The sequence below is a fragment of the Myxine glutinosa genome, chromosome 12 (assembly GCF_964187855.1).
Source record: "Myxine glutinosa chromosome 12, kmMyxGlut1.1, whole genome shotgun sequence".
NCBI classification, from domain to species: domain Eukaryota; kingdom Metazoa; phylum Chordata; class Myxini; order Myxiniformes; family Myxinidae; genus Myxine; species Myxine glutinosa.
Genome location: NC_136272.1, coordinates 24,726,419 through 24,746,201, shown reverse-complemented (window position 1 = coordinate 24,746,201; position 19,783 = coordinate 24,726,419). Strand labels below are relative to the sequence as shown.

The following is a 19,783-nucleotide window of genomic DNA, read 5'->3' as shown; positions in this document are numbered from 1 at the left end:
CCTTCCTTGGCACACCTGAGCTCCTCACCACATACAAGGCTTTCATCCGCAGCTCAATGGAATACTGTTCCCCCCTCTGGGCTGGTGCTCCTGCCTCACACCTTGCTCGGCTTCACGCTGTTGAGGCCAAAGCTTTCAGAATCATTGGAATCTCCTGCGATGTAGTCAACGCCGAGGGCCTTTCACTCACTCACCGCAGGCAGCTTGGTGGTCTTTCTGTCTTCTACCGACTCCTCTCCGGCCTTGCTCCCCCAGCTCTCTCTGTGCTCTGTCCCCCCAATATTCCTTCAGGTCGCACAAGATCTGCCTGCAACCCTCTTCTGGTTAAACTGCCAAAGTCTAGGCTCTCTGCTCACCTTCACTCTTTCATTCCCCTTTTCTCCCGCCTCTGGAACAAACTCCCCCACTCCCTTCAATCCCACTCCTCCCTCCAGGTCTTTAAAACAGCTGTTCACCACCATCTCTTATCTTCCCCCATCGAAAACCTTGATCTTTTCTACCCCCGGTAATTCACCCCAGAGTCCTTGCAGTGTTCATATGTTTTAATCCTCTCCCACCTCCCCCCAAGTCCTCCCGATGTCCCTGCTCTCAAATGTTGTGTTTGTGTCCTTCCCCCTCTCTTTTGTGTCCTTCCCCCTCTCTCCCCATCTTGTCTACCGCTCCCCTTGTTTTTTTGTGTTTTGTGTGTCGGTTTGTCTTTTTGTGTGATTAATGTTAGCTCTTTCACGAGCCTCGATCTTGTATACAAAAAAAAAAAAAAAAAAGGGGGTTATTTATAAGGGATTTTAATACTAAATTTGATAAAGTGAAGGTTCTAAAAACTGCAACAATATGTTATTCCACATGGAGAGTTCTTTACAATGAGCCATGTCTCAATTTTTTCTTTGCAGTGCTTTCGGAGCTATACAGGTGCAAAGTTTTTCGGTTTTTCCAAGATGGCGACCGAACCAGGTGACCGTTGACGTCATTTTTTTTTTTCTCCACCAATTTATCCCTAGATGATGCTCAAGAAATTTCATCTTGATCGGATGAAGTTTTGTACTTGTTGAATTGTGATGTCATAATGGCGGCACCTATGACATCATCATTAACATATTTTATTCCCCATGGAGAGTTCTTTACAATGAGCCATGTCTCCATTTTTTTTCTATGCAGCGCTTTCGGAGATTTTTTCCAAGATGGCGCCCATACCACATAACCTATGACGTCATAATTATCATTAGAAAATTCTACACGTGGAGTTGAACCTTTGGTGAAAATTTCCTGTCAATCGGACCAACGGTTGTAGAGAAAATCATACTTATTCTGTGCGGACAAACAAACAGACAAACGGACTCAAATACAATACCCTGTCCTCTGGCGAGGGTAATACATTTGAATCACAATGGGTTCTGAACGGGAGAAAATACATTGAAAATGGGAAAATGTGGGTCATACCTAATTTATCAAAATGCGGGAGATCTCCCGCCAAAGTTAGACTTGACCCCTCTGCGAATGCATTGTGCGAGTTTGAATTTGATCACTACGTCATGAAACACGATTATTCACCTTTTTGTGATTTTTGTAGAGGGATGTTTTTGTTTTTTTTATGCCTCTGACGAAGTGGGAGGCATTATCTTTTCGGGGTGTCCGTCCGTCGGTGATAGGTTTTCGTTACCGTGATAACTTGAGATCAGCTGAAGGGATATAATGCTGAGAATGGCTGAAGGGGTGCAGGTATGTATAATGAGGTAAAGATGAACTAATTATATTTTGGTGAGGTCAAAGTTGAAAGGTCAAAGATCATGTTGGGTAATAATCCTGTTACCAGGATAGCTTGTGAACCAGTGATGGGATTTTGACCAAAGTTGGTACAAGTATGTATTTTGATGCAAAGATGAACTGATTTGATGTTGGGGTCAAGAGGTCAAAGGTCAAAGTCTGTAATTGGTTTATGACTAGCACCGCTGAAGGGATGCAAGTCAAACTTGGTAGAGGTATTGTTATGGATTCGTCACTTCCGTTGTGGTTTTCATCCACTGTAAACATTTTTGATTCCATGTACTATTATTGTTTTCAAAAGGTTTATTGTTTATGAACTGTTTTCAAAAGGTGAAAAAGTTAGAGTTAAAAGAAACCGGAAACCGGATCAGGAACCGGACGACGACGAAGAGGAAGAGGAGAAAAAAAGAAGGCGGAGCGAGTGAGTCAGAGAAGAAGCATAGTTGCTTTGCGGTCTGGAGCGAACATTGGCGAGCAAGAGTCACGAGTGAACTTTGGGTTTCCCAGGAAAGGGATTCCTAAGACAGAGTTGTTATCGCTGTGACAGATTAACCTGTGTGTCAGGTTTGCGATAGATTCCGAAGAGAATCATCGTCGCGCCGTTGCGCCTCGAGAACGGGCCGTCGGCCATTTTGACTCGCGCGCTCTGTGTGTCGAGCAAGGTTTTCTTTGCTTCGCTTCAGCCGTTTTCACCGCCTCCAGACGTTTATCTGGGGTGTGTGCGTGTAATGTGGATTTTGAAGGTAAATCTGAGGTTCGCCGACTGTGAGCCGTGAAACGTCCATACCCGAGGGTGTGATTTCCCAGTCGCCTGGAGGGCGCCTTTGGATTTCCCAGTCGCCTTGAGGGCGCCTTTGTGCAACTTTGGCCGCGTGACTGTGACTGTCATTTGAACGGGATTCTGATCTCGATTGGACATCGTTCTGACGATCGCTGGAGCCGATCGACTTTGGCTTGAAGCCGGGATCGACTTTGGCTTGAAACCGGAATCAACGTGGGTTTGAAGTGATTTATGACATTGGGAAAGAGACATTGGGAATGTTCTTGTTTCACTCACTCGGAGCACAGTGAGATATATATTACGAAACTGATGGTACCATCATAGGATATATATTCATTGTACTTTTGATTACTATTATTGTTGTACTGTTATTCTTGTGTGATCTTAATACAATATTTGTTTGTAAGTAACAATTGGTGTGGCTTCACCATTGATCTTTGACATACAGAATAACACATTTTTCTGCCGTGACTCCTCTCGGGGCTCGGAGGTACACCGTGACCAGGGGGTTGGGGAGGAGCACGTAACAGAAATTTGGGGCTCGTCCGGGATAGAATTCCTTCACATTCCCAAAATTCCCAAATTTGGAATTTTTCTAACATTCCCAAATTTTTCAAAGAAAAAAACAATTTGGGAAATTTTTGTATGAAGGTTAACAGGTGTTAACTAATAGTCACCATGGTGTTTGACGCAGAACAGTTTGCGGCGTCCCCTAATGACGCACAGTTCCAAGCGTTAAAAAGATCGGAACTCTTGATATTGGCCAAACATTTTAACTTGGAGGTCCGAGCTCATATGAAGAAAGCAGAGATGCAGACATTGGTGGTAGAATCTCTGGTGGGACAAGGAACATGGAAAGAGGTAGCCTTGGATTGGTTACCCGAGGAAAAAGAAAATGTGGAGCTCCGGAAAATGGAGATGCAACTGCAGAGCCAGGAAAGGTTAAAAGCAGAGGAAAGGAGAGCTGAAAGGGAACTCGAGGAAAGAAGTAGAACAGGAACGAGAACTCGAGGAGAGAAGAACCGAGGAAAGGAGAGCTAAAGAAGAGCAAAGGAAAGAGCAGAGGAAAGGAGAGCCGAAAGGGAGTTAAAGGAACGTGACATGGAGTATCAGAAGGAACTTAAACTCAAGGAGCTGGAATTAATGGGAGAACGGAGAGAAGTCGTATCCATGCCGGCTAGTTCGACAACTAGTCAGAACACTTGGGATGTTGGTAGGCATGTGAGACTGGTTCCACCCTTCAATGAAAAGGAGGTAGCCAAGTTTTTTTTTACACTTTGAGAAAGTGGCTCAAATGCTAAAATGGCCTGTGGGGTCCTGGACTATGTTTGTGCAAAGTGTTCTGGTGGGTAAAGCTCAAGATATCTATTCTTTGACCAAACCCTCTCCTTCGACAAATACACTAAACAGATCACAAAGACAGCCTTCTTTCACCTGAAAAACATCGTCCGTCTCCGTCCATCCCTCTCCTCCACGGCTGCAGAAACCCTCATCCACGCCTTCATCACCTCTCGTCTGGACTACTGCAACAGCCTCCTCTGTGGTTCACCCTCAATAATCATCAATAAACTCCAATACATTCAGAACTCCGCTGCCCGTCTACTCACCCATTCCCGGACCCGTGACCACATCACCCCCGTCCTTTACAAGCTTCACTGGCTCCCCATCCCCCAGAGAATCCAGTACAAAATCCTCCTCTTGACCTACAAAGCCCTCCATAACCTGGCCCCATCCTACTTGACTGACCTCCTCTCCAGACACACTCCCACCCACAACCTCCGCTTTGCTGGTACCAACCTCCTGACCCCTTTCATGTGGACCAAATTCAGATCCTGGGGGGACAGGGCCTTCTCCATCGCTGCTCCCACCCTCTGGAACTCACTACCTCACACCATCAGAGACTCCTCCTCACTCACCACATTCAAAACATCACAAGACCCACCTGTTCAACACTGCATTCAACATTTAACCCACAGCATTTAACCCCTGACTATCTCTGCTCCTTCTCCTTCCTTTTGGTTTGATTATTTACCTATTGATTTTTGTCTTTTTGCACTTGTTTTTTTGTACTCTGTCAAAGCGTCTTTGGGCTTCTTGAAAAGCGCTATATAAAATAAATGTATTATTATTATTATTATTATTATTATTAGTCGGCTTTACCGAATGACCAATGTGCAGATTATGAGATAGTGAAGATAACCATTCTCAAAGCCAATTAATTGGTCCCTGAAGCTTACCGGCAAAAATTCAGGAATCCCAGGAAGAGGGAGAGTGAGACCCATGTGGAGTTTGCCAGAATGAAGGAAACCATGTTTGATCGGTGGTGTGATTCAAAGGGGATTGGGAAAGACTTCAAACTGTTGCGGCAATTGATCTTGGTGGAAGAATTCAAACAGTGCGTCCATGCGGACATCAAAGTACATCTGGATGAAAAGAAAGTACCAGAGTTGTATGAGGCAGCAACCGTGGCAGATGACTATGCCTTGACACACAGAATGGGGTTCCACAAACCTCACTTCCCGCCTAGAGCTAGCCAGCGGAGTTATGTTAAATCAGGTGCAGAGAACAAATATTCATGGAGGTGGCCAAGAGATGACTATGAGGACAAATTTGATACCGCGACTTTTAGTGATCAGAAGACTACAGTTCCAAGACAGACTTATCTTCCGGGGGGCCCGAGGCAGACCACGGGTTTTCCTCCGGGCCTACTTGCGCTTTTTGCATGAAACCTGGGTGTTTGATGTCCCAATGTTATGCCCTGAAAAGGAAAAATCAGAAGCGGAGTCAGACTAGTACAACTCCGAATGTATTGGCCAATGCGAGAAATCGTCCTTGGAGAACAGTGCCTTGTGAAGGTTCTCATGCCAAAGTTACGGCATCACAGAATGACCTTGTCCAAGATGGTTACAAACCTTTTATTTCAGAGGGGTTTGTGTCACTGTATGGAGACTTAACGAACCAGAGACCTGTTAGGGTATTGAGAGACACAGGAGCACATCAATCTTTGATGCTTGAGGGCATTTTGCCATTGTCAGAGAAGACGGCAACTGGTGTTGGTGTTCTTTTACAGGGGGTTGGGGGCTATGTTAAAGCTCCACTTCATGTCATCCATTTAAAGTCTGATTTGGGGTCAGGACCGGTCACCGTAGGTTTACAAGCCACTCTTCCTGTAGAGGGAATCTCTTTTGTTATCGGGAATGATTTGGCCGGTGGTCGAGTTTCTGGTAATCCGATGTTTGTTGAAAAGCCTAATATGGAAAATAACCGCACGGTTGGAGCGGGAGATTCTGGGTATCTTTCCATCCTGTGCCGTGACTCGTGCTATGGGTAGGAAGCGCTCTGAAGAAAAGGAGAAGGTACTGACGTCACGCTTTGCACAGGCACGTCTTGCAAGTACCCTGAAACTAAGTGTCAGCACACACAAGTCATGAATGGAGGCAATGTTGACAAGCTCTTTGTAGGTGGACTGAACTTTGACACAAGTGAAGATGTTCTGGACTCTGTCTTTGGCAAATATGGACCACTCTTGGAAGTGCTGCTGATAAAAGACAGGGAGACGCAAAAGTCGAGAGGGTTTGGCTTTGTCACGTTGGAAAACACAAAGGACGCCAAAGATGCAGAAAAGGATTTGGATGGTCGGACCATAACAGTAGAGAAGGCAGGCCATGGGCGTCTAGGGGGCTACAGAGGAGAAAAACGTGGAGGTAGTTTCAGGGGTGGCTATGGCTCCCGGGGTGGGAGTAGTAGTTTTGGTGGCGGCCGCAGTCGAGATTACTATGGAGGCTCCCAGAGTTGCGGCAACTCTCGACGGGATGACTATTACGGTGGTAGCCGAGATGGGGACCGCTACTCACGTGACTACAGCACCCAACTCCACAACTGTGATTTTGATTTTTATGATCAAGAGAAGAGTTGGAAGCACTGAGTGCTCAGGAGCAGCCGAGCCAAGATTTCTACACGGATTAACCCGTGAACTCCACGTTCCTAAAGGCGTCCATGTAGTGAATACTTCCAGGCCTCGCCACCCAACCACCATGAAACCTGGCTCAGCTTGGCCTCCTTCAAAAAGTGCTATAGATTTGCTTTGCTTTGGATTTTTGATCACAACCCCTTTAACCTTCATTCAAAAAATGAAAAATAGAACCCGAGGTTGATGAGATGGAGTTTGGTTTTGCAGGAGTTCAACTTGGAAATTGAGCATGTAAAGGGCAGGGACAATGTCGTTGCTGATGCTTTGTCCAGAGTGAACTAACTTTGGAAATTTCTGTAGGTTGTTTGGAAGTTTTGTTGCTTTATTTTTGGGAAATATTAATTATCGTTGCTCACGGGAATTGATGATTTGGGTGTGAGTTTTACTTTTGTTTGTTAAAAGAGTTTTTGCCTGCAAAGAAAGTTTTCACTATGTTCAAACTTTCTTTCTTGAGGGGGGGGAAGTGTTACGGATTCGTCACTTCCGTTGTGGTGGTTTTCATCCACTGTAAACATTTTTGATTCCATGTACTATTATTGTTTTCAAAAGGTTTATTGTTTATGAACTGTTTTCAAAAGGTGAAAAAGTTAGAGTTAAAAGAAACCGGAAACCGGATCGGGAACCGGACGACGATGACGAAGAGGAAGAGGAGAAAAAAAGAAGGCGGAGCGAGTGAGTCGGAGAAGAAGCATAGTTGCTTTTTGGTCTGGAGCGAACATTGGCGAGCAAGAGTCACGAGTGAACTTTGGGTTTCCCAGGAAAGGGATTCCTGTGACAGAGTTGTTATCGCTGTGACAGATTAACCTGCGTGTCAGGTTTTGCGATAGATTCCGAAGAGAATCATCGTCGCGCCGTTGCGCCTCGAGAACGGGCCTTTGGCCATTTTGACTCGCGTGCTTTGCGCATCGCGCAAGGTTTTCTTTGCTTCGCTTCAGCAGTTTTCACCGCCTCCATACGTTTATCTGGGGTGTGTGTGTGTAACGTGGATTTTGAAGGTAAATCTGAGGTTCGCTGACTGTGAGCCGTGAAACGTCCATACCCGAGGGTGTGATTTCCCAGTCGCCTGGAGTGCACCGTTGGATTTCCCAGTCGCCTTGAGGGCGCCTTTGTGCAACTTTGGCCGCGTGACTGCGACTGTCATTCGAACGGGATTCTGATCTCGATTGGACATCGTTCTGACGATCGCTAGAGCGGGACAACTTTGGCTTGAAGCCGGCATCGACTTTGGCTTGAAACCGGAATCGACGTGGGTTTGAAGCCGGGAAAGAGACATTGGGAATGTTCTTGTTTCACTCACTCGGAGCACAGTGAGTTATATATTACGAAACTGATGGTATCATCATAGGATATATATTGATTGTACTTTTGATTACTATTATTGTTGTACTGTTATTCTTGTGTGATCTTAATACAATATTTGTTTGTAAGTAACAATTGGTGTGGCTTCACCATTGATCTTTGACATACAGAATAACACATTTTTCTGCCATGACTCCTCTCGGGGCTCGGAGGTACACCGTGACCAGGGGGTTGGGGAGGAGCACGTAACAGTATGTATATTGATGTACAGATGAACTGATTAGGTTTTGGGGCCAAGAGGTCAAAGGTCAAATGTCAGCCATCGCGTTGGGTAAAAATTCTGTTACCACGATAGCTTGTGAACCTGTGATGGGATTTTACCAAAGTTGGTATAATTATATATTATGATGCAAATATGAACTGATTAGGCTTTGGGGTCAAGAGATCAGAGGTCATATTAAGCAACAATTAGTTACCGTGATAACTTAAAGAACTGCTGAAGGGATCTAAGTCAAACTTGGTACACGTATGTATAATGATGAAAAGATAAGTGGGTTACATTTTGGGGTCAATACGTCAAAGGTCAGAGGTCCCATTAGGTAAAAATTCTGTTACTGCACTAATTTGTGCACCAGTAATGGGATTTTGACCAGACCAGAAGATTTAATATCTTCAAGTAGATATTATGATGAAAAGATGAACTGATTGGATTTCGGCATCAAAGGTCAAAGGTCATGTGAGATAAAAATGTGATACTTGCGAAAAGCTGAAGAGGTTTAAATCAAACTTGGTACAAGTACGTAGTATAATGATGTAATAATGTGGGCGGAGGCATATCGTTCAACGTCGAAGAGTGCTGTTCTAGTTTGAGGATATTTTTGAGATCTTGAGTTGTAATATTCCAATCCAACAAGAATTGTATCATATTTAAGTGATTGTTTTCACAATTGAGAAATGGAGCCAAAAACGATATGCAGTATAGTACGATATCTCAAAAAGGTTTGGACGGATTATGACATCTTGGAATGAGTTAGTTAGGTGACAAGAACAAGCCAATTAGATTTTGTTTCCGGTTAGGATGCATATCCGGATATCTGTGGGATACAAAATGTAAACTGTTCAGCCTAGCAGAGATATGCACTCTACCAAGTGTTGTTTTAGTTTAAATATACTGCCCTGACAAATAATGTAGGAAACAGCATTATGAAGAAGCTTAGGGATTCATTCGATTTCCATAGTTCTGTTGGCAGCTTTTGGCAAATAGATTTTTATACAAATAGAGTTTTGAGCCTCATCCAAGAGCTGGGAACAGGGCTGAAAGGTCAATGCGCTAACAATAGGGTGGAGGAGAATGGGCCGACAATGGTAGGTCTTTATTTATCTATTTATTTATTCTCCACCTCAATCTGCTATGGCCGTTTTACATTCACGTTAATGTTTGTGGGCAGCCAAACTCAACATGAGTCTTTGCCTACAGCATGACCCCTTCCATTCTTAAATAATTCTTTTTAATAAGGACATTCTTAAATAAGAGTCAAAATGTGTTCATGGAAAGGAAAATGTCATGTCATCATATTCGTACTGGTGGAAATGACGATGAGTTTGAACCTTCCTAAATGTTGTCACCACTATTTGGAGGTACATACATTTGAATCCTTTTTATATACCTCCTGTTGATATTGAGGTAGTGTTACATTTGTGGGGGTAGGTATGGAATACCTTAGGTAAGTTCAGAATGTGTAGGTTTTAGTATGGACCGTGTGACGCGAAGAAGGAGAAGCCCATCTCGATGTACATAAGTAGGGTAAATGTTCAGGTTAAGAGTGTTTGCATGTCGCCATAAGGAGGGTGGTTTTGTGCTAATTAATTATAGGGCTTATGGTTAATAATCCTCAGTATGTAATGCCTCCCTGTGATTTTTTTCCCTTCAAGTTCTTATAAGACTCAGCTGGCCAGGCTCCATTAGCCAACGACGCCGACCAGGGCCGACAGAAACAGCATTTGCCGATCGGCAAGGGACCCCGCCCCCGAACATTCCCGAAGGACGGCTGGGCTCCTCCTCGGACCGGAATTGACAGGCTTTGTCATTGGGTGTCAAAGGCCGTGTGGCCACGCCCCGAAGGATGATTGGTTGGGACGATTCGACGGCGCTGGGCGATTGGTCAAGAGGATGCCATCATCGGGAGTCATTAAACCCCGTGTCTGCCATCCAATCAGATTAGGCTTCGAACCTTCCCGTGTGCACGAAAAGATAATCCCACCAAGTTCGAAATACGCCTCGGAGTTAAAGCTCGTTTCGGTCATTCGTCACCCAGGGGTCTTAACCCCGGGGACACGACGGTATCATTACCTGTGGTTTCTTGTTGTTACAAGTAAACAGGTAACCATTTACGAGCTGACGGGATGGCCTAGAATCTAGATGTACGCATACTTGCCTTTGAGCTATCTAGCCTGGGTTTGAATATTGGCCCAGCTATAAACTGTCATCCTGCCGTTTCACAGGAGGGTTATTTGTCAATATGTGTGTTGTCTCTCGGACAGACATTAAACTGGACTGCCGGCATTAGTTTATGGATGTTAAAGATCCCACGGTATCCTTCGCAAACAGCAGGCGAGCTACTTCCGGCACCGTTTATAAATTACAAATTGCTGTCCTATCCTAAAGGAGGCACTGCATCAGCAGCATATCTGCACCTCCCCCTCAGCCAGTGATGCTCTCACAGCCATGTGCTCCATACAAAAGAAGAAGAAGGCAACCATTTGCCATGCCTTGTGACATCATCTATCTAAATCTATCATGATTTCATTATTTTTGTCACAATGTGTACTTGAATGTTTCTTTCCAAATTATTACTTGAATGACAATTCATTTACATTTTCACTCAGCTTGGAAAGGAGATGGTGCTCAAGATGTATCAAAAAATGACGCTTCTCAATACCATGGATCGAATTCTTTATGAATCGCAGCGACAGGTGAGACATGCCATCGAGAGTTTATCAGTTCATCTTTTATTTTATTTCTGTTTTGTTTGCTTTGTGTGAGTTTTCATGTGATCGCGTTCCAACTCGGTCCCACAGGGTCGAATCTCGTTCTACATGACCAACTACGGTGAAGAGGGAACACATGTTGGCAGTGCAGCTGCTCTTGAAATGCAGGACCTGGTGTTTGGACAGTACCGTGAGGCCGGTATGAAACCTGCATTTTCACGATAACCGCTAATGCGCTTGGGGTATTTTTTTTTTTTTTTTTTTTTTTTTTTAAATTGTCATATCGCTAGGTGTTAGAGGTAAGGTAGTGATTTATTATTGTGCGACTAATTTGTCATTTTTTAGGGGTGCTTATGTGGCGAGAATATCCGTTGGACAGCTTCATGGCGCAGTGCTATGGAAACGTGGATGATTCTGCCCACGGGAAGCAGATGCCTGTGCACTACGGTTCACTGGAACACAACTTTGTTACCATTTCTTCACCACTTGCCACGCAGATGCCTCAAGGTGTGTTGCGCAGAATGACAGGTCGTTGGAGCATTTATATGTGTTACTTAGGGGTTGGGAGAGGAAGGGGATTTTTTTAATCAAAGTCTTCTTCTGGTAAACGTTGGACTCGCTCCTTGTTTTTTAAAAATAATTTGAGATGAAGACTTGCCCAATTGTTATGCAACTTTTGGATATGTTGCTGCTTCTCTCTCAACAGCAGATGGAGGCCCTGAATCTCAAGAAAGTCAGGGCTGTGTCTCTGGGTACATGATTGTCAAAGGATGAGACATGGCCTAACATGATGAACAAATCTTTCAATCCAGGAAAATCTCATTGTCTCACCCTGTCTCCGAAACGATCGTCAAACCAACTCATCTGTTTCCAATATCAACCACTGGAAAAAGTTTAATTTCTGAAACTTCTCAGCCTTGCCATCCGCCTTGACCTCATTGAAATATCAAATATATCAAATTTGAAATTTGATTTGGTTGAAATATCAAAGCTGGCATCCAAAGCCAGCTGCAGAATGGGTGTCCTCCATAGTTCGAAGTTATTCCTTGAAAAATCAGATCTACTGGCAGCTTACAAGGCCATTGTCCATTGGTGAATGCAGTACTGCTGTCACTTATGGGCTGGTGCCGCTCTTCACATCTTCCTCTCATAGATATTGTGGAATCCAAAAGTTCTTAACATCATTGACATCTCGTACAAATAGCTCGAAGCACAGGGCCTGGTTCTCTCTCGTTGCAGACAGATTGGTGGTTTTATATTTTCTACTGCCTCTGCTCAAGCCTTGCTCCTTCTGTTTTCATCCCTCCATCCCTTCCCAGTCCTTCCAGATCTCACACATTCTTCCAGCAGTTCTCTCTTTATGATAATCTAAAAATCCAGGCTCGATGACCTCTATTCCCTTTGTTCCTCTTCTGTCCCACTTGTCGAATCTTCCTCAGCCTCTTCAATCACGCTCTTCCCTCCAGGGCTTCAATTTGACAATACAGCACCACATCATGTCATCCTCCATCCCAACCCATGATCTATTCTATCCTCATTAGCACTTCCATAACTCTCCGTTTACCTCATCCATGTGTTGGCCCACTACCCTGTCATTTCGCTTTTCACTGAGTTCAGGCCTGCTTTACAAAATATTAACAACTTGTAATTGGAAAAAAAACAAAAAAAACTCGTACGACGACGCCAAGCACAGATGATGCCATACGCCCGCTAGATCTCGCCACCATAATGCAAGCTGCAAGTAATGTACAATTCCATTTTATGAGTAGTGTCTGATGGGTTCCTGAATCCGCGTAGAGATCCGCAAGTGAGTGAGTGGCATGAAAAGCAATTCACTGTCGGCTAAAAGGCTTGGCACTTGGACTGTATACACTGTCTGCATGTTTTTTTATGTGGATAACTGACTGCTCTACCCATAATCCCGTTCTGCAGCGGTCGGAGCAGCATACGCGTACAAACGTTCCTCCACTGACCGAGCAGTCATCTGCTATTTCGGGGAGGGTGCAGCCAGCGAAGGTGATGCCCATGCCGGCTTTAACTTTGCCGCAACCCTGGAGTGCCCGATCATCTTCTTCTGCCGCAACAATGGATATGCCATCTCCACACCCACTTACGAGCAGTACCGCGGGGATGGCATTGGTATGGCAACCACATTCAAGAATGACGCCCCCGTCACGTAGTGTCTTCGTGCATGTTCTGTGGCCCTTCTTGATTTAACGTATTTCAATTTGTAATTGTGTGTATGGAAACTTGAGCTTCAATATGAGAATATGTCAGTTTAAAATGATTGCACCGGAAATATTTGGGTAAGAATGGATAATTCAGTCCATCATTTCTGTTGTATCCACATCCCATTTTTGTAAACTATTCGTTTTGTTTTCCTCAAGGAACACTATTTTCTGGAGGGATTCAATTTCAGGTAACTGTTCTCTTCTCTCTAAGTTGTCTGATGTGTGCATGCATTGTTGTTGCGAGCAGCTGGCCGAGGTCCTGGTTACGGCATCCGTTCGATCCGCGTAGATGGAAACGATGTGTTTGCTGTATACAATGCCACAAAAGAGGCACGACGCCATGCTGTGAGTGAAAACCAGCCCATGCTGGTGGAAGCCATGACCTACAGGTTGGACTGAAAGCTTTCTGTCTTTTTGAACAATTGGTGTAACTTCCTTCACGAGTATCGAGTATCTCATGGTGGATATGATGAACACCGATTTTAACTTGCATCAGTGCATAACAGTAGTGGCAGAGAGCTGGCAGGATAGCCTGCAGGTACACACACTTACCTCGAAGCTGTCTAGCCTGGGTTTGAATCTCGGCCCAGCTATAAACTATCATTCTGACGTTCACAGGCAGGGTGCTTCTTTTTTTTTCTTTCTTTTTTTTGTATACTGAATCGAGGCTCGTGAAAGAGCTAACATTTATTTCACAAACAAATCAACCAGACAAACAACATATATAAAAATGGGGAGAGAAGGGGAAAGCACACAAACACAACATTTGAGAGCAGGGAGATGTGTGGGAGGGAGAGGGTTTGGGGGGAGGAGGCGTGGGAAGGGGGGGGGGGTGGGAGAAGTATAAAACACAAGGACTTCCAGGACAGAAGTTGGTATTTCAAAAAAGTGGAATTGGGGTGAAATTAGCGGGGGTAGAAAAGATCAAGGTTTTGGATGGGGGAAGATAAGAGATGGTGGTGAACAGCTGTTTTAAAGACCTGGAGGGAGGAGTGGGATTGAAGGGTGTGGGGGAGTTTGTTCCAGAGGTGGGAGAAAAGAGGAATGAAGGAGTGAAGGTGAACAGACAGTCTTGATTTTGGCAGTTTAACCATAAGAGGGTTGCAGGCAGATCTTGTGTGACCTGTAGGAATATTTGGGGGACAGAGCCCAGAGAGAGCTGGGGGGGCAAGGCCAAAGAGGAGTCGGTAGAAGACGGAAAGACCACCAACCTGCCTGCGGTGAGTGAGTGAGAGGCCCTTGGAGTTAGCTTCATCGCGGGAGATTCCAATGATTCTGAACGCTTTGGTTTCAACAGCGTGAAGATGAGCTAGGTGTGAGGCAGGAGCACCAGCCCAGAGGGGAGAGCAGTATTCCATTGAGCTGCGGATGAAAGGCACGACGATTGATTCATCAATATGTGCCGTCCCGTTCCTCGGTTGACCATTAAACTGGGCGTCCTATCTGCCTGCATTAGTTTCTGGACGTTAAAGATCCCATGTTGTCCTTCACGAAGAGTAGGTGAGCTATTGCCGGCACCCTGAGCAAATTAGAGATTACTGCCCTAACCTGCAGAGGGAATTGCATCAGCGGCACAGCCCTGCCCTCAGCCAGTCTTGGCTTATTATATATTAATTATTATATAGTCTTATATATTACCCCGCAGCCTTGTGTTTAATATGAAACGAGTAGTGGTGGCAGAATTGAAATCATAATGATCACCCTGGGTTATGCAATGATATTGTTGTGGAATCAAACTCAGACCTCTGGCAATAATTGAGGCTTTATTGAACTATTTCTCATGCCAATCCTACAACACAAGAATACAGTTTATTAGTTCCACATAAAAGGCAATCGAAGCATACATCCTTCCAGTTCCTTGCAAGCAAGCCTTTACGTACCTGTTACATCTCGGTAGTCTACAGCGCAGGGATACAGTATGCCACCCCTAGCGCACCGAATGGACACAGTTTATATGAGCCTCCTCAAGGTCATCCCTTCACGCGGATAGTCTCGCCACTCAGCTCGAGACAATACAACGTATTTCATCACAGATATTGGGGTGTCGTTCATTTATTTATGTATTGAGTGATTAAGGCTGGTAGACAAACTTTTTTATGTATCGCAGGTAATGATATCACAGCTACGACATTAGAAGACATCATTGCACTTTTACATTAATTGTAAGGACATTAGGAGAGAATGGAGAAAGCAAACACAGTATTTGGGATTTGAACATGGGATCCCAGCATCAAGAGCTAGGTGCACAAATGTGGATTAAAAACAGGCCAACCCAGATTTTGTTTTAAATGCACGTTCGTTCACACACTGCAACGTCTGCTCCACGAATTACAATCTCTCAGCCTTATTTTGCTCCTCTATTCTTTGCAGAATTGGCCACCACAGCACGAGTGACGACAGCTCAGCCTACCGTTCAGTGGATGAAGTGAGCTATTGGGATAAACAAGATCACCCCATCTCACGGCTGCACAACTTCATGATCAACCAGGGTTGGTGGGACGACACACAGGAGAAGGCGTGGAGGAAGGAGTCACGCAAAATGGTAGGTGCACACCTTTTGGTCATGCATCCTTTTTGGTTTTTCTTTCTCACATCACTTATTTTCACACTCTCTCACAAGCAGTTTTACATGGGTGATTTTTTTTGTTTGTTTTGTTTAACCATACACAGTGGAGGATAAAATGATATTTCAAAATTGCACATTGTTACCCCACGAAGCACAAAGCATGGTGAAGCAATTGGTTCACTTTGTTTGTCTGTCTTTCTGTCTGTCTTCCAACGTCGGTCTGTGATCGAGGATCTACTTAAATTCAATTGAATTTTATATTTGAACACTGTAGCCCTGAGTAGTTTTTGTATGTATTTTATTCATATATCAGCATCATATCAACATCTTATATGCATACCTGCTGTTCTTGTAGACTAAGAAGAAGACCTGTTGGTCGAAAGCTTGTCTGAAAATTAAAGATCGACCGTCTTGAAGCTACGTCCACGACTTATTTAATTTCTCCCGATTATATTTATATATCAAGTTAAAAGCCTGGTGTTGGCTTAGCGGTTAGGGTGCCGGCTTGGGATCCAAGGATCCTGGGTTCGAATCCCGGGCGATCGCTGAATTAACGCCAGGGGGGTTGACTCAGCCTGTCATCCTTCCGAGGTCGGCAAATTGAGTACCAGCTTGCTGGGATGAATGATCACGGTGTGTACCCCGGTTTAGAATAGGTACACCGTATTCCTGCGCATCGTAAGAGCGTGACCAAGGGTTGGCGTCAGGAAGGGCATCCGGCCATAAAAACATTGCCTCAAACAGGGAACCATGATTGTCATGGGGCCCGCAAGGCTAACCCCCGCTCTAGCGGGGAAAATGGCCTTAAAACGATCATTTATTCATTCATTCATATTCAAATAAACATTTTAATAAAATAAACAGAAACACGAGTTTCACCTTTTAAATTTATTTGAAAACGGCGACGTGATTTTTACGAAACACCAAGGTGGGTGAGGCTAAACATATTATGTACGTACTCTGCCATAAGTAGAAAACACAAGGCTTAGTTTGGGGTGATGATTATGGATGTTGGGTCATCATTAACATGACAAAGCCGCCTGCTGCATTGCCACATAGGAGATTAATATGATCGTTAGCCATCTTGAACCCCAGAGCAGATGTTCACCACCATCTCAGATCGTCCCCAATCCAAAACCATGGTCTTTTCTACCCTTGTAAACCCCACCCAAATCCCTCCTCATTCCAATCTTCCAGTGTTCTCTCCTTGCAGTTTCCTTCTGTATCCATCTTGTCCACCACATGCATCCTCTCCTGCCCCTCATTCCTCCCCAATGTCAATGTTGTTGTCTTTTTCTATGAGGGACTACCAATGTTGCAAGGCACCTCTGGACCTTTATTTTAAGTTTCTAATCACTTTGCTTGTATCAGAAGAAAGCCATTGATTAGCCCTTCTCACCTGCAGTTTATATGACGTATGTGATTTGTCACAATTCCAAACTTCTAATAATTCTATCTATAAGTTGTATTATAAAAAGTCAGTCATCCTTGGTTGAAGTGAAAATAAAAAGTCTGTCCTTGGTACAGCTAAACTTCTGGTTTACTGATGCCTGATGCAGTCTTGGACACCAGCTTCACCATTTTCTTATGGGAAGGCTCAGCTGCATGCACACCTTGAACTGCAGATTCTCATTTGCTTGAAATACTGTATGCTCACAGTTCCTTGGCTGACTCAACATTTCCCACCAGAAAAGATTCACATTCCTCCAGTTTTGCACAATTTTGGGCCACAATTGGGTTTTGTCAAAATTTTAGGGTAAATTGCAAATGAGAAACATTGTTTATTAGTGTGTTTGGATTAGGATTTTTTTTTAACAGGATATAAGGCTCATGGTAGAGCTGGCACACGCGTGCACACACATACACACACACACACCTTATCCACATGGACATACAGTCGAATACACAAGACAACACCAGACTGTTTGAGACAAACACAGCCATTTAGTTTGGGGGAAGTGCCGTCATGACGCTGGTAACCAGAGTACCCCAGATAGCAACAATGGCGCACCGCCTTTCTCACCACACTCAGTGGGACATTTCTTGAGGAGGATTTCCTCCTCCCTATGGATACCAACCTATGTCCATGTTCTTATCCTTTTAAATGCTGAATGTCAAGGAAGGAAGCAGCACATAACATTTTGAAATTATTTACTATGACTCGGCCGGGGTTTGAACTGCTGACCTCCCAACCTCGGAGTGGACTCTATGACCATTACACCACAAAATCTGGTATATAATTATAGGTGACAATAATAAAGTAATAATTTGATGAAGATTGAATAGATAAGGCAGTTTCACATTCTTCCATGATGGTACAAAATTGGTAACCATTTGTTTTTATCGAACCCTCCCCTCCTATTGGATTTGAGCAGGTCATAGAGACATTTGAACGTGCAGAAAAGAAGTTGAAACCCAGCCCCAAGCTGCTTTTCACCGACGTCTATGACACTCTTCCTCCGTCACTGAAGAAACAAGAAGAACAGTTGCAAAAGCATGTTGAACGGTATGCGGAACACTATTCGTTGGATAAATTTGAGACTTTCTGAAGTTCAGACACCTCGTGGGTTTTGCAGGATGCACATTCGATGGTACAAGGAAAAAATATAAATGCTTTGTGACTGTGCTGTCTATGAAAATGTTCGTAAATATTTTGGTTTGATTGTCAGTGTGCTCTTTTCTGATAGCATAAGCCTGGTGTTGGCTTAATGATCAAGGTGGCTGGCTTAAGATCTTAGTCTTGAGTTTGAGCCCCTGTTGTGCCGTTGAAATAACACCAGGTGGGTTGACAGCCTGCCATCCTTCTGAGGTCGGAAAAATGATTAGCAGCTTACTGTGGTAACAAACCATTCGATGGTCCTGCGTTAGAGTGGCGATTCGACCAGAATTATAGTCCTTAGCCAATGAAACTGTCTCGGCAGCCCTATGTGCCTCACGGCATGAAAGGAATGGTTTATTATTACTTTTCCGACGGCATTACGTCAAAAACAAACGAGAAGGCGTCTGAAAATGCAAAGCCCATCCGCGTCCGTTTGTATTCAGTCGTCTTCTTCCATGTGCTCAAAATAACGAAAACGGTTTAAAAAAAAAAAAGCAAAACAGCCTTGAACTTCGAGCTTTAAATCTAAAAAAAAACAAAAAACAGCTTCTAGCTTATGATTGAACCAATTCCGTGACCCAATATGCAAATTCTTAAAATTTCAGGTCAATTGGATGAATATTGACTTTTATGCAACCTTCACCTTTTGATCTAGAAAAAGAAAAAAAAGACTCCTACCTTTTGATTAGTGAACCAATTCAATGACCCAATATGCAAAAAATTTTAATTTCAGGTCAATTTGGGCGCAATTTAGTGAAATTTATTTAGTGATTTTACGTAACCATGACCTTTTGATCTAAAAACAAACAGCTTCGAGGTTTTGATTGGTGAACCAATTCAGTCACCCAATATGCAAATTCTTCAAATTTGAGGTCAATCAGATGCAAAAATGACGATTTTGTGTTGCTGACCTTTGACCTTTTGACAAAATTATTAATTTGCCTTCTCCGTATTATCATAATAAAGCTTTGAAAATTTGATGACAAAACTGAAATAGTAAAGTTAGCAGTGATTGCAAAACCCCGTTTCCTGCTGTGCATGGGACGGGATAACAAAAACAATTCCTCCTCATGTGACTTGTTTTTACACAGGATTAGGTTATGGCATTGATAACTTCATCCTAATCCTTTTATCAATTATATTTCAGTTCACTGTGGAAAAGACGGATGTATTTTACTGACGCTCCAAAACTTCCGTTTGAATTTGCCATTTGATAAATATGTGACCTTTTCTTTGCCTTCTTATTTTGGAATTGAACTTTAACGTGTTTTCCAGATGCATTCACGTTTGTCATGAAATGTATAAAATAATTCTGAAATAGTTTGCACTTGAACTGATGGTAAGAATCATTGCTGTGGATGTCCAGAAAGTTTCACTTGGAAACAAAAAAATATTGGAAATGTATATAGTGTATGTTAGGGATATCAACATGGTACAAAATAATAAAGGTGTAATCATGTACAAAAATAACATCATTTTATGAATCTAACTACATTTTACATGCAACTAATGGTGCTACTAACTTGCACCTCAAAAATAAACTTCTTCATAAATGGAAACATTCACAGGAAAACAAAACTATTTGACT

General features: G+C 43.5%; 1 protein-coding gene across 5 annotated transcripts in view; it reads left to right on the top strand.

Moving 5' to 3' along the window:
* The window catches only part of BCKDHA (branched chain keto acid dehydrogenase E1 subunit alpha), a 39,383-nt gene extending 19,718 nt beyond the window's left edge, over nucleotides 1-19,665 (top strand). For 4 of the 5 annotated variants that reach the window (XM_078766585.1, XM_078766584.1, XM_068133017.2 and 1 more), the window contains 7 exons: nucleotides 10,698-10,784; nucleotides 10,890-10,998; nucleotides 11,145-11,306; nucleotides 12,732-12,938; nucleotides 13,278-13,419; nucleotides 15,401-15,572; nucleotides 17,972-19,665. In XM_078766585.1, coding sequence (XP_078622711.1) covers nucleotides 10,698-10,784; nucleotides 10,890-10,998; nucleotides 11,145-11,306; nucleotides 12,732-12,938; nucleotides 13,278-13,419; nucleotides 15,401-15,572; nucleotides 17,972-18,145 — 1,053 coding nt within the window. In that variant the 3' untranslated portion in view covers nucleotides 18,146-19,665. Of the gene's footprint in view, nucleotides 1-890; nucleotides 952-10,697; nucleotides 10,785-10,889; nucleotides 10,999-11,144; nucleotides 11,307-12,731; nucleotides 12,939-13,277; nucleotides 13,420-15,400; nucleotides 15,573-17,971 lie in introns of all 5 variants that reach the window. The other variant, XM_068133016.2, reaches the window with a different exon arrangement.
* The last annotated feature ends 118 nt before the right edge of the window (nucleotides 19,666-19,783 follow it).